General features: G+C 41.2%; 1 protein-coding gene across 5 annotated transcripts in view; it reads right to left on the bottom strand.

Moving 5' to 3' along the window:
• Positions 1-15,372, bottom strand: part of FAM118A (family with sequence similarity 118 member A) — a 34,927-nt gene extending 19,555 nt beyond the window's left edge. For 2 of the 5 annotated variants that reach the window (XM_063446737.1, XM_063446742.1), the window contains exons 1-6: positions 15,310-15,372; positions 8,421-8,486; positions 7,757-8,009; positions 5,646-5,867; positions 5,088-5,216; positions 4,364-4,649 (exon numbers count right to left, since the gene is read on the bottom strand). In XM_063446737.1, coding sequence (XP_063302807.1) covers positions 4,364-4,649; positions 5,088-5,216; positions 5,646-5,867; positions 7,757-8,009; positions 8,421-8,461 — 931 coding nt within the window. In that variant the 5' untranslated portion in view covers positions 8,462-8,486; positions 15,310-15,372. Of the gene's footprint in view, positions 1-4,363; positions 4,650-5,087; positions 5,217-5,645; positions 5,868-7,756; positions 8,010-8,420; positions 8,872-9,164; positions 9,514-15,309 lie in introns of those variants that run through there. The other 3 variants (XM_063446738.1, XM_063446739.1, XM_063446741.1) reach the window with 3 other exon arrangements.
• Between the last annotated feature and the right edge of the window lie 371 nt (positions 15,373-15,743).

The raw sequence follows: 15,743 nt of genomic DNA, 5'->3' as shown, positions 1-15,743 counted from the left end.
ACAAAATGCATCTTCACTTGTGTCTCCTGCTCTCCCTGTAACTCAGAGCTGACCGGTGAGCGAAAGACGTCGTATTATAGGGACACTATAGTCACCAGAACTACTACTACATTTTAACGTAGTGGTTCTGGTATCTACAGCATGTCCCTGTAGGCTAAGCACTATCAGAAAGATGCACTGATGTTCTGCCATATAAAAACTAAATTTAACACTTATAAAAAATATCTATGATTAATTCAACTCACCTTTCCTGTAAATTTGAAAGGGAAACAAAACAGTTTTTTTTGGAAACGTAATCCATATCTGTAGAGTTCTATTATGTGTTCTCTAGAGACCAGTTTTTCTTTTAGATATTTTGCTTCACAAATACATATTTGATTTGCTTCAATATTTTCTAGAATTTTCTGAATTTCAGTGCAACAGATAGATTCTTCTTCAGTGGGCATCATAATGCAATTTCCACATTTACACCAATCATTTCTTCCTATTCTGATTGGCTGTGTTGGTGTAGATGATGATGGTGTAGCTTTATTGGAAGATACAGGATCCCATGACAAGGGGTCTGTCCATTCTGCAGGAAATTCTCTTGCACGTCTTCGCTGGTGAAGTTCAGCTAACTACAATTAAATTATTAAACGGAATTTAACATTATTTATAACGGTTAAAAAAGTTACTACTAATTTGTCTTATAGTCAGGGGCGTAACTAACACGGTCACAGGGGTCGCATGGGTGGAGGCAGGGGGCGAAGGGACAGTAAGTCCCGCCATTGAAATTTTAGCGGGAAAATAGGCACCTGTTTGAACAGTTACTTCACAGCAGTGATCCGATCTATGATCCAGCTCACTGCTTGTGAACACGCAAATGGCGTGTTTGGAGTTTCTCATAGGGAATCATTGAATACAATGATTCCCTATAGGTGTAATTTGATTGGCGCATAGCAGCAACTGCCGCGCATTCGTGTATGGTCCGCAATGCTTCTTTATGAGAAGCTAGTGATTGGACCCGAACGATAGGTTACTGATGACGCAAAGAGGGGTGGGGCATAATGCAGCGAGATCACCAAAACAACGGTGAGAAAATAAGGTAATTATTTTATTAAAATGTAAATATTAGACAGAGAACGGACGCACATGTGGAGGGCTCCCGAGTCTAAGGCCTAGATTCGGGGTTCATTGCCCGACCGCCCGACCACAGGGACTGCTGCACACGAGACTCGGAACGAGGAGACTGCATGGCACACAGGGACACCCGTCACTGGGCTCTCCGGGGCGAAGCGGACCTAAGCGAGGCTGGCGGCCTGTGCGGGCGGGAGCCGAGGAGAGACGGCCGCTCTCCCGGTTCTCTGGCAGACAAGGGGGCACCCACGAACCACCTCTCCCCCCCCCCCCCTTTGGACCGGGGGAGATATCCCGGTCCCGGGGGACAACCTGCGAGCCCTGCAACACCTCCACAACATGCGGGAAAGAAATCGCTCAAGATGGCGACCGCACCAGGCTCTGCACCACGAGGTCCGTCGTTGCCGCAACCGGCCTCAGCAGGCACTAAGACCCGTACACCAGACGCCCTGGGATGCGTTTCCGACACCCTTTGGGCCCAACAACTCAACTGGGCAGAGCAAACAGTGGAGCCAGGCAAGGCATACCGAGCGAGCAGAGGGAAACGGCCTGAGAGACCCCCCATGGACCAACAATCATACCGCACTAACCTGCCAACACCACAGAGGCGAAAGCTGCGGAGACGGCACTGGCGGCAGAGATAACAAGCCGAGGATCGGCGTTCTACCCACCGCTACCACGAGACTCCGAACCTCAACGTTCCGCCACCAGCCCCAACCCACAAGGAAAAGCCCACGAGACCTCCTCAAGCTTCGAATCCTCAGCATCCTCAGCATACTTAATACAACAGGACAGTGTGTCCAGTGGACTGTCAGCGGTACCAGCGGTCGAAACGACGGACCTATAAACTAACACGTTCCAGCAAGTATTTTCTTAACAGTGTCATTAACCCGGTCCCCTGACACTTGCCTTTTCAGACCAGACCTAGCAGTATAGTCTTAAACTAGAGTGTTTAATGTGTAAACTGTCTGTCTAATGTTTCTGCCTAGCATCTGACACAGCATATTAACCTACTACGTAGAAACTAAAGCGATGTTTTTATATGTTAGGTTTTCAAACTTTCTAAGCAATGTATATCATCATTACTGTTCATATCCTTAATTAAAAAAAAATTGTGTGCAAGATCTTATGTCTACCCCTGTTTAAACTGCGCCTAACATGCTAGAGGACTGCCTTTGGGGTACCTCCTAAGCAACTGTTGTAACTGTGCGCACTTCAAAAATAAAGAATGAAAAAAAAAAAAAATGTAAATATTAATAATAATTAAATAATTCTAATGCTGTTTGGTGCTATACAGTATATAAATATATCTAAAATACTTCAGAAATATAACACACTGAACGATAGTACAGTGTTCCTTTAAAACCCCACCAAACTTATTCTTTGTGTTGCCCTCAGAATTTTTGTTTTTGCTTTGTTCCATTGTTCTTGCCTGTAACCCCCCCCCCCCCCAAAAAAAAAAAAAAACACCTTGTTTTTGGCAATGGATCTTCTTCCCACCTGGCGTCATATAAAAAGCCTGGTAGTGATGTCTTCCCCAGTTCGTCGGCGAAGGTCTCCTGCACTGCTTGGTGCAACCACATATGACTCCATGGGAGTTGCGTTGCCGGTGGAAGGTAAAGGAGAAGAATGGAGGGAGGCTAATTTAAAAAACAAAGGAGATTTGGGAGGAGGGAGAGGAGAAAAGTACTTCATCTTCTGTTGGCCGTGTGCGATAAAAACAAGCATAAAATATGCACAGAACTGACATTAGGCAAACCGGAACAGAGATGTCTAAGTTACATGTGCTGGGGAATGTAAATTGCCCACAGCACATGTGATGGACCATCTGGCACCCCGACTGGGTACCTCAGTCAATCTCTGCTTCATAGTAATCCTTAAGTACCATACGCACAGGACACCATAACCACCGTAAACCCCACAAATCGCCACAGCCTGGTTGGGGTCTTGCTGTCCTCCACCCACCCTGGACCCAAGACCAAACTCCAGCTTCCAGTAGACCTCTCCTAGTCCAGAGAGCAAAGCAGGCTGATTGTTGTGATCCAAGTGAGTATAGTGATTATATCAATCCCCAGAGTGAATATAGCTCTTCAATCCCCCATACATGAGTCTAGACTTCATGAAGGGTAAAACGAATCTGTTTAATGGGAGCCACAACTGGCCTTATATGAAGGCCCCCATGCAAGGGGCACTCCGCCCTGGACCTGAGAGTAGACTACAGTAAAAACATATACACGATTACATTGGCTCCCAGGTCCAGGACACTCCCATACAAAATAGGTAAATCTCTCCCCTGTGCCTGGGAGATAATTAAGTTAGCACTGTATTAAACTCGATTATCTCCAGGCACAGAAAACATACATTTTTACAAAACCCCAAAAATACTTTTAAAACACACAAAATTTCCACAAAAGTTACATCCCATAATAGTCCCGATCTGGGTGACCAATATATCTAAAAATCACCAAGATTGGTTCAGGAATTTCCTGGAAGTCATAATTTTGACCGACCGTGCACCTGGTCCTATGCCCAAAACAGTTCCAGGGAATCAGGGCTAACGGTCGGTCTCTCTTTATGGAGTACAATAATCACAAAAACTGAGCCTTTTAACGTGCACTGGGCAAGGTATATTGCAGGCAAGAGGCTAGCAAGCAGGCTCCTCCAAGAGCTTGTGGCAAATGACAGGACCACAGGGCATTTGTCACAGCACACAATTAAATATATCTCTAGATGTGTGGTGTTTCAAGCAGACACTGCACATCCTGACTCTTTAATTTATATTGTGCTTTAAGCTCACTTATTTGGCCATCTTTGCCCCCACCTTATCTTTCTTCTTTACATCTAATCCCTACCCAGTTTAGACCGCTTAACGCACTTCAGAAACCTCAGAGACCAATCATATCGTTTCAGATATAAGTGTAAACTTAGGACCACTCTGTTGCCCTCTGCCAACTTCACCTAGTACCTTGCCCATTAGAAAAAGTACTAGCCACTTCATACCTCTGACAATCCAATCACATTCTTCAAACACTTGTGCTCGTCTCAGACACCTCCAAACCCATCTGGCCATTTAAAGCCCCTGCCTACATTAAATCCCTCATGATCCATGTGACCACTACAGACACCTCCAGAATTCTCTGCAAATGTAATTCATTATTTGCATACAGCACTGCCATCGGCTGGTTTACTTTATAATCACAAATAATTTTTTCCTTGTGGCTTCCAGTCTCTTTATTTTAGCACATACCTTCAGTCTTCTCTTTGCATATGAGTGCAGACAGCCCTTTTATGTATGATGGAAAGTTAGTGAACGAATCTCCATAGGACATTAGCTTGATGCCATTAAGCAGCATATCGGCCTGAAGCTTATAGAAGGATTCTGAATTCTCCTTTTGTACCAGCATGTAATGTTCCATACTGACTTTATTCTGTACAGTGTAGAGGAAAAGAGCCTGGAAAATCTGATCCCGCAGCGTCTCTCCACAGCCGAGAAAAACAAAAGATTTTTTGCCGTACAAACTCTGCAGCTCATCCTGTAAAGGAAAGAGGAGGCACACGGAATAAGACTTATTTATTTTACATTTGATATAACTACATATGGAATGTGTGTGTGTTGTGTGGCGGTGTGTGTACAGATATATGCTTTTTCACTGGGTCAAATATTCTAAGGGCACTTTCTTTAATGTTTGTTTGAGTTTGATTCTCAACATTTGCTCACAATGTTTACTAGCCCCTGGAAGAATTCTGTATGTTTTTACTGTTTTTTTACTATGTTTACCTGACTTACTAGACAGTTTTATCTGTTGGTTTAACCCCTGTATCATATCTCACACGTGTTGGGAAAATTTACCAAAAGATTGGGTTTTTACCAATAATGTAAATATTATATGTATCAGAATATTGACTAGAAGGGGTGCAGAGGAGACTTTTACCTTCACATAGAATATTGTGAAATTGTAAAGAAAACTCACAATCAGTTCAAAGTCCTGTGCAACATCTTTATATCCACATGGGTCCAGAATCATGCCGCAGGGATCCGTGTACAATCCGTGGATATGCAAAACGCCATACTTAATACGGCTTTGTACCCACTGCATAACCTGTGAACAGAAAATTGCTGTTATTATGGCTAAAAATGTATCTATAAGGATACAATTAATGACATTATTCACCATTAGTCTAAACATCAACCATTTTTTTCCCAGAAGAAATGTTAATGAAACTAAACAACAGATTAATTTTCTATTGCATGCAAGATCTGAACTTTCTAATTTTATCCCGCTTTCCCACCAAGCACACTACAGGAATTTGACTTGAAGGACACCTGATTAAGTCACCTTGAACGGTATCTAGCTGCCATGGTTAAAAAGTTCATGGGAAATATGAGGCATTTTTGATATAACGGGCTGCGAAAATGTAAGTTTTATCACATTTCAATGTAGTTGGCTTTTGTTTTGTCATCCCGCATAGATTTTATGATTACAGGTTATTTGATTTAAATCTCCTCTGTTGCAGAGCATGTGACCTACCTTCACTTTATCATTCAGATCCAACGATTCCATGGGTTTGCCCATCTTCTGCCCATAAAGCTCCAGCAGGTTATCATAGTTTGTAGTGAGCACCATCGCCCCTTTGTCCATTAGACTAATGATGGACTCGAGAACGGTGGGGTTCTGGATATGGCTTTCTAGGTTATCATATACTTCCATTAAGCAGTCTTGGAAAAAGCTGGGTTTGTTGTCACCGGTTCTCTATAAAACACATATGCAGGTTAGTTTGTTGTGTTCTATACACACTTCTGTTTTTTAAATTGTCTCTGTCTGCTGAAACTTACATTACTCCTATTACCGTATTTCATCTTCTCTTTCCCAATCTGTTCTTTTTCTTCCTACTTTCTGATCTATTTCTCTCCTACGCTTGACAATTGTGGCAAGCTCCATTTCCTTTACCAAGCTAACTTTCCCACACTATTCCCCTCCATCCTGTCCTTCTCTTGCAAGATTTTAGAGTGCCATGCTTGCCCAGTTCCATTTTTATCGCTTACGGCGCATGTGCGGCCGTCACCAAATTGCTCCACTGTCACATACTGTGGACAGGAGAAGGCAGTGTCCTTACATCACTGCCAGCAATTAGAAGATAGCAGCACTGGGAAAGAGGATCTGGCGCCACAAAGAGGAGCACAATTTGAGGTGAAGAGGGGTGATTTATTAAGAAAAATATATATTAAAAGTAGAGACACTAAGGATTACTTTAAGCACTATTGCCACTTCAGTGATTTGAAGTGGTTATGGTGCTTGGGGTCTCTATGTGCTACAAAAAAGCTGCACATACAGAATTTAACCCCACTGCTGCCGGAGGTGTAACTGGGGTGTCATTAACCAGGCTGGAACCAGAGTTGCGGGCTGGCCAATGTGCAAATTTTGCCTCTATCGTTGGCACACACAGCCCCCTCTTCCATGCTATCCATGTCCTCCCCTCAGCCCATCCTCCACCTGCATCCCACCTCCGGGCAGAGTGATGTTGGCAGAGGAGGACTGGGCTGAAGGGAGAACTTGGCCTTTGCGCTGGAATAGAGGTAAGTTTATTTGAAAAACAAATTTGTAACCTTTGACCACACTAGGGGTATAAGCACAGCAAGGGTTACTCTAAACAGAACCAGTGTTTTCTTTAAAAGTAACCCTTTACGTAAAGAGCCGCTCCACTCTGGATGATGTTTAAAGTGTTCCATTAATTACATGGAGGAATTCATTGCCATAACACTGTAAGAAAGCGTATATACACCATATCTTATAGGGGATTTAGCCTTATACCTTAGCCTTATGGAAGGAGAGCACAGTCTGTTGCTCTAATGTGAAATGTGACAGTAAGTGTAGCTATTGTGTCAGACTCAGATTCATTTTACAATATTATATAATTTACTAGAACTCTGTGCCTGGTATTACAGGGATTGCTGGCCCGTAATAACATGATCATGCGATAATTTGGCTCAATTCATTGTCTGCAGATCAGCTGGAATGGGCTGGTTACATTATACACTTTATAAGTGGAGCAGTACTAATGGAAAAAATACATATAAATTGGCTTTTATTTTTAAACCCTTAAAAACCAGCAATATTTTATATCATCATACTCTGGCTAATCATACTAATATAAAATGTCCTATTTATTTAGGAATGCAGCTCTATACAGGCCTGCTACTGGTAAAGGTGGTATGTTCCAGTTAGTTATCAAATCTTTACCGGATGCTTTGCTATTATCGATCCTTCGTTCGTACTTGATAAATAAGGATGGCAGGTGCACAATAAGCTGACTTGTTTCTCGGTTAGAGGCTGAATCTGTCATTACATAACTCAAATATAGTGCCCACCATCCCATATATTACGAAACCAAACCACAGTACCAACATCACCCACAATACATGCAGCGGCACACGGAACGTAGAGAGCACCCAGAACACACCCACAAAATATCCAGCATCCCATATAACGTGGAAATCAGATCTCCCCAGCTGGCTTAACACAGAATTATATAATAATAGGTGATCCATTGTTTGCAATGCACAGCATTCTGCCCAGGAATGAAATGAACGCGGTTTGGATCCGGTAACCTTTGTACCAATAACAAATGTGAAGGAACGTACCGGTGACATTTTCCGGATCAGATCATGAGCGACAACCAGTAAGTCTTGCTCACGCAGCGTCCTTTTTCTGAATTCCACAACGTCCCCAGGATGCAATACCTCAAACTGTTCTGCAGCATCTATTATAGCTTCAATGCAACACCGCCATGATCGGAGCGCAGGGACATCTGGGGCTACCGCCGCGCTCACCCCGGTTCCAATCACAAGGACCAGGTCACTGGCATGCTTCTTAGTGAGGGTTTTTAATACCTTCCTGCAAACAGGTGATCAGGTGAATTAGTGGATATAGGAAACAGGTAAAAAACACTGTAAAGGAATCTGTGTAACTGTTCAATTTAAGGCTGTGTTAAATATCCAGTATCTTTTAAAATATCAGCAGAAAAGTTTGTCCAAAAATTATTATAATGGGATAAAAGATGGTCTGAATTTTTGTAATGCAGGCATCTCTAAAATGCAAGCTGAGCCCATCTTCACAGGGATTAAGGGCCCAATATATCAGCACAATAGGGGGGGCAGACGTTGCAAATATGGATAAAATACTCCTATTGTTCCCATATGTATATATTTCATTTGTATTGAGTTTATCAATTCCCCAGTACTCAGATGTGAAAGCACTGTGTGATATGTTAACGCATAATAAATTAAATCTAATTAAAACGCTTACCCGGACTTGAGGTCAATGTGATTTCCACTGTGTTTCAACATGTTTTTTTAGTAAATTCTTTGTCTCCTGTATTAGAAAACAATCATTACATTCAGATATTAAGTCAAGCTAAATTTCTAACATAAAAATCACAAACTGTCTAGTTCAGAATCCAGCACAGAGCACCCACGTCTAAATAAAAACAAACAGCGGAACAAAACACACGCTGCGTAAACCATTAATAAACTACAATTCCCAGCATCCCCTGCCACCTCTACTTAAGGTAGAGCCAACATGCACCCCTTCCCTCCGGGTGTTGTCAGACAACCAGCAGTGCATCATGGGCAATGTGTTTCACAAGAGGTGGAGGGTTACCGTCTGGCTTCCAGTGGTTTTGGTCACTTATAGGTGGAGATTATTTTCTCCCATTATGTTTACAAATATTCTGTTTTCCAGAAATTTGAGCAAAGTCTGGATTATAATTTAAACAAATAATATATGATTACAAATTAAATAACTGTTGATTGATATAGTTAATTAATTAATTATAGCTAATTAAAAAAAGTAACAGAAATATTAAGCTTTTTAATCTCTCTCCAAAATAAATAATCTATAACTAAACTATGATTTAAACTTGTTTTTGTCATTCATTGAAATTTGCTCTTACACAGCAAGTAATTAAGGCTTCTATTCATTATATTATCATTATATGGAGCCCAGGTAGCCAGCATGGCAGGACAGATTATAACCCTCTTATCTCCTTACCATCCCGGTGTCACCTGCGCAAGCTCAGTACTCACAGTGTCACTGCTGTGTGCTTAGCTCTGACTTGTCCCCTGCTGTCACTCAGTATCACAATCATAGCAGCCTCATCTTTGTCTGGGAGATGTGCAAACTCCAAATATAGCACCTCCAGCTCCCTTACTGCTGCTGAGTGATACTGTAAAACCTCCTCTATTTACTAAAATCCCTCCTCCAGCCCAGCTCCTCACACTCTGCAATAACTGGGCTTTAGTGAGGGAGCTGGGCAAGGTAGCAATCTGTGTGCAACATATTATTTTATTTATTATTTATATATCGCCATCAAATTCCGTAGCGCTGTACAATATAAACTGAAGGTACTAACACAATACACATCTAGCATATATCAGAATATTATATAGGAAATCACACAAATATAAATAGATGCATGATATGCATTTCATTAAATTATTGTTCTTGTAATATTCTGTAATGGTTTCATTTATTGGTAAAATTCTCAGCTTTATAATATTGTAAAGCGCTACGGAATAAGTTAGTGCTATATAAGTTCCAATAATTATATATCACAGCAATATCAAGCACATGACAATATACTGTATATCAAAGCCCCCTCACTCATTCACCCCAGAATATATTGTATACCAGTTCCTTCATTCACCCCAGAATATATTGTATACCAGTTCCTTCATTCACCCCAGAATATATTGTATACCAGTTCCTTCATTCACCCCAGAATATATTGTATACCACAGTTCCTTCATTCACCCTAGAATATATTGTACACCACAGTTCCTTCATTCACCCCAGAATATACTGTATACCACAGTTCCTTCATTCACCCCAGAATATATTGTATACCAGTTCCTTCATTCACCCCAGAATATATTGTATACCACAGTTCCTTCATTCACCCTAGAATATATTGTACACCACAGTTCCTTCATTCTCCCCATACTATATTGTATACCACAGTTTGTTCATTCTACCCAGAATATATTGTATACCACAGTTCCTTCATTCTCCCCATACTATATTGTATACCACAGTTTGTTCATTCACCCCAGAATATATTGTATACCACGGTTCCTTCATTCACCCCAGAATATATTGTATACCACAGTTCCTTCATTCTCCCCAGAATATATTGTATACCACAGTTCGTTCATTCACCCCAGAATATATTGTATACCACAGTTCCTTCATTCACCCCAGAATATATTGTATACCAGTTCCTTCATTCACCCCAGAATATATTGTATACCACAGTTCGTTTATTCACCCCAGAATATATTGTATACCACAGTTCGTTCATTCATCCCAGAATATATTGTATACCACAGTTCGTTCATTCACCCCAGAATATATTGTATACTACAGTTCCTTCATCCACCCCAGAATATATTGTATACCACAGTTCGTTCATTCACCCCAGAATATATTGTATACCACAGTTCCTTCATTCACCCCAGAATATATTGTATACCAGTTCCTTCATTCACCCCAGAATATATTGTATACCACAGTTCGTTCATTCATCCCAGAATATATTGTATACCACAGTTCGTTCATTCACCCCAGAATATATTGTATACCACAGTTCCTTCATTCACCCCAGAATATATTGTATACCACAGTTCCTTCATTCACCCCAGAATATACTGTATACCACAGTTCCTTCATTCACCCCAGAATATATTGTATACCACAGTTCCTTCATTCACCCCAGAATATATTGTATACCACAGTTCCTTCATTCTCCCCAGAATATATTGTATACCACAGTTCCTTCATTCACCCCAGAATATATTGTATATCACAGTTCCTTCATTCACCCAGAATATATTGTATACCACAGTTCCTTCATTCACCCTAGAATATATTGTATATCACAGTTCCTTCATTCACCCCAGAATATATTGTATACCACAGTTCCTTCATTCACCCCAGAATATATTGTATACCACAGTTCCTTCATTCACCCCAGAATATATTGTATACCAGTTCCTTCATTCACCCCAGAATATATTGTATACCAGTTCCTTCATTCACCCCAGAATATATTGTATACTACAGTTCCTTCATCCACCCCAGAATATATTGTATACCACAGTTCGTTCATTCACCCCAGAATATATTGTATACCGCAGTTCCTTCATTCACCCCAGAATATATTGTATACCACAGTTCCTTCATTCACCCCAGAATATATTGTATACCAGTTCCTTCATTCACCCCAGAATATATTGTATACCAGTTCCTTCATTCACCCCAGAATATATTGTATACCACAGTTCGTTCATTCACCCCAGAATATATTGTATACCACAGTTCGTTCATTCACCCCAGAATATATTGTATACCACAGTTCCTTCATTCACCCCAGAATATACTGTATACCACAGTTCCTTCATTCACCCCAGAATATATTGTATACCACAGTTCGTTTATTCACCCCAGAATATATTGTATACCACAGTTCGTTCATTCATCCCAGAATATATTGTATACCACAGTTCGTTCATTCACCCCAGAATATATTGTATACTACAGTTCCTTCATCCACCCCAGAATATATTGTATACCACAGTTCGTTCATTCACCCCAGAATATATTGTATACCGCAGTTCCTTCATTCACCCCAGAATATATTGTATACCAGTTCCTTCATTCACCCCAGAATATATTGTATACCACAGTTCGTTTATTCACCCCAGAATATATTGTATACCACAGTTCGTTCATTCATCCCAGAATATATTGTATACCACAGTTCCTTCATTCACCCCAGAATATATTGTATACCACAGTTCCTTCATTCACCCCAGAATATATTGTATACCACAGTTCCTTCATTCACCCCAGAATATACTGTATACCACAGTTCCTTCATTCACCCCAGAATATATTGTATACCACAGTTCCTTCATTCACCCTAGAATATATTGTATACCACAGTTCCTTCATTCACCCCAGAATATATTGTATATCACAGTTCCTTCATTCAACCAGAATATATTGTATACCACAGTTCCTTCATTCACCCCAGAATATATTGTATATCACAGTTCTTTCATTCACCCCAGAATATATTGTATACCACAGTTCCTTCATTCACCCCAGAATATATTGTATCCCACAGTTCGTTCATTCACCCCAGAATATATTGTATACCGCAGTTCCTTCATTCACCCCAGAATATATTGTATACCAGTTCCTTCATTCACCCCAGAATATATTGTATACCACAGTTCGTTTATTCACCCCAGAATATATTGTATACCACAGTTCGTTCATTCATCCCAGAATATATTGTATACCACAGTTCGTTCATTCACCCCAGAATATATTGTATACCACAGTTCCTTAATTCACCCCAGAATATATTGTATACCACAGTTCCTTCATTCACCCCAGAATATACTGTATACCACAGTTCCTTCATTCACCCCAGAATATATTGTATACCACAGTTCCTTCATTCACCCTAGAATATATTGTATACCACAGTTCCTTCATTCACCCCAGAATATATTGTATATCACAGTTCCTTCATTCACCCAGAATATATTGTATACCACAGTTCCTTCATTCACCCCAGAATATATTGTATATCACAGTTCCTTCATTCACCCCAGAATATATTGTATACCACAGTTCCTTCATTCACCCCAGAATATATTGTATATCACAGTTCCTTCATTCACCACAGAATATATTGTATACCAGTTCCTTCATTCACCCCAGAATATATTGTATACCAGTTCCTTCATTCACCCCAGAATATATTGTATACTGCAGTTCCTTCATTCACCCCAGAATATATTGTATACTACAGTTCCTTCATCCACCCCAGAATATATTGTATACCACAGTTCGTTCATTCACCCCAGAATATATTGTATACCACAGTTCCTTCATTCACCCCAGAATATATTGTATACCACAGTTCCTTCATTCACCCCAGAATATATTGTATACCAGTTCCTTCATTCACCCCAGAATATATTGTATACCACAGTTCCTTCATTCACCCCAGAATATATTGTATACCAGTTCCTTCATTCACCCCAGAATATATTGTATACCAGTTCCTTCATTCACCCCAGAATATATTGTATACCACAGTTCGTTCATTCACCCCAGAATATATTGTATACCACAGTTCGTTCATTCACCCCAGAATATATTGTATACCACAGTTCCTTCATTCACCCCAGAACATATTGTATACCGCAGTTCCTTCATTCACCCCAGAATATATTGTATACCACAGTTCCTTCATTCACCCCAGAATATATTGTATACCACAGTTCCTTCATTCACCCCAGAATTTATTGTATAACCCCCTCACTCATTCACCTCAATATGTATTGATTACCAAAGCCCCGTAAAACATGTAACAGTCTCCTCTCTATCGAGCACCCCAGAATATATTGTACTGTATAGCAGAGCCATCACAGATATTTTTTCTATAATATTATATATGAGAAACCCGTCAAGCACCCCAAAATACGCTTCACATTAGAAACATGCACCCCTGAATACACTGCGTATTAGAGCCATGCACCCCAAAATACACTGTATGTTAGAACCCCTAACTCATGCAACCCAGAATATATTGTGTATCAGACAAACCTTATCATGAACCCAATAAATTCTGCCCCCTCATTTATTTACAGCATATATCACAGCCACCACATGCACCCCACAATATAGTGTATATTAGAACCCCCTACTCATTCAGCCCAATATTTTTTTCACCACCAGAGTCCCCTCAAACCTGTATCCTATAATATAGAAGAAATACCCCATGTAATATAGATACCCCCCTCCTCCCCCCCCCAGGATATTTTATCTATCAGAGGGAGTAATACCCCCTGTAATATAGATACCCCCCTGGTCAGAGGGAGTAATACCCCCTGTAATATAGATACCCCTCCCCCCCAGGATATATTATCTATCAGAGGAAGTAATGCCCCCTGTAATATAGATACCCCCCCCCCAACCAGGATTTATTATCTATCAGAGGGAGTAATACCCCCTTTAATATAGATACCCCTCCCCCCAGGATATATTATCTATCAGAGGAAGTAATGCCCGCTGTAATATAGATACCCCACCCCCAACCAGGATTTATTATCTAGCAGAGGGAGTAATACCCCCTTTAATATAGATACCCCTCCCCCCAGGATATATTATCTATCAGAGGAAGTAATGCCCGCTGTAATATAGATACCCCACCCCCAACCAGGATTTATTATCTAGCAGAGGGAGTAATACCCCCTGTAATATAGATACCCCTCCCCCAGGGTATATTATGTATCAGAGGGAGTAATCCCCCTGTAATATAGATACCCCCTGGTCAGAGGGAGTAATACCCCCTGTAATATAGATACCCCCCTGGTCAGAGGGAGTAATGCCCACTGTAATTTAGATACCCCTCACCCCCAGGATATATTATCTATCAGAGGAAGTAATACCCCCTGTAATATAGATACCCCTCTCCCTCAGGATATATTATCTATCAGAGGGAGTAATACCCCCTGTAATATAGATACCCCTCCCCCCAGGGTATATTATGTATCAGAGGGAGTAATCCCCCTGTAATATAGATACCCCCCTGGTCAGAGGGAGTAATACCCCCTGTAATATAGATACCCCCCTGGTCAGAGGGAGTAATGCCCACTGTAATTTAGATACCCCTCACCCCCAGGATATATTATCTATCAGAGGAAGTAATGCCCCCTGTAATATAGATACCCCTCCCCCCCAGGATATATTATCTATCAGAGGGAGTAATACCCCCTGTAATATAGATACCCCTCCCCCCAGGGTATATTATGTATCAGATGGAGTAATCCCCCTGTAATATAGATACCCCCCTGGTCAGAGGGAGTAATACCCCCTGTAATATAGATAACCCCCTGGTCAGAGGGAGTAATACCCCCTGTAATTTAGATACCCCTCGCCCCCAGGATATATTATCTATCAGAGGAAGTAATACCCTCTGTAATATAGATACCCCCCCTCCCTCCACCCCCAACTAGGATGTATTATCTATCAGAGGGAGTAATACCCCCTGATCAGAGGGAGTAATACCCCCTGTAATATAGATACCCCTCTCCCAGCCCCTGTGTTTGGCTATTACCCCCATCCTGCTCCCAGCTGTCCCATTCCTCCTGGCTGTAGCTGGTAATGTAGTGAATGGCAGTGCTCCTTACTAACATGCCCCCCTGGCACACAGGCTGCACTCAAAGGTTCCTCCTAGCACTGCTGAGCAATGCCACTTACTGGAGCTGCTTCAGAACCTCTTTATATCCCATATACCCATCCACTAACCCAAACAGGACTGACAGGCTCACACCATTGGCAGATACACCCCAGAATGACAGACAGCTAGACAGAGATCCCACTGTCCATTGAAATCAATACATCTCATATGGGCAGACATGGCTCACATATTATCACCAAAGGGGTCACAATAATCAGAAATGATATAAACTGTCTGCCTTACAAGAGGTTCTGCAGCAGCTGATTGTGCAATGTGTATACACAGATCTGTAATTCCTTTTCCAGCATTGT

This window comes from Pelobates fuscus, chromosome 3 (assembly GCF_036172605.1).
Source record: "Pelobates fuscus isolate aPelFus1 chromosome 3, aPelFus1.pri, whole genome shotgun sequence".
Classification (NCBI taxonomy): domain Eukaryota; kingdom Metazoa; phylum Chordata; class Amphibia; order Anura; family Pelobatidae; genus Pelobates; species Pelobates fuscus.
The sequence above is the reverse complement of the archived record's forward strand: the minus strand, read 5'-3'. Positions and strand labels throughout refer to the sequence as shown.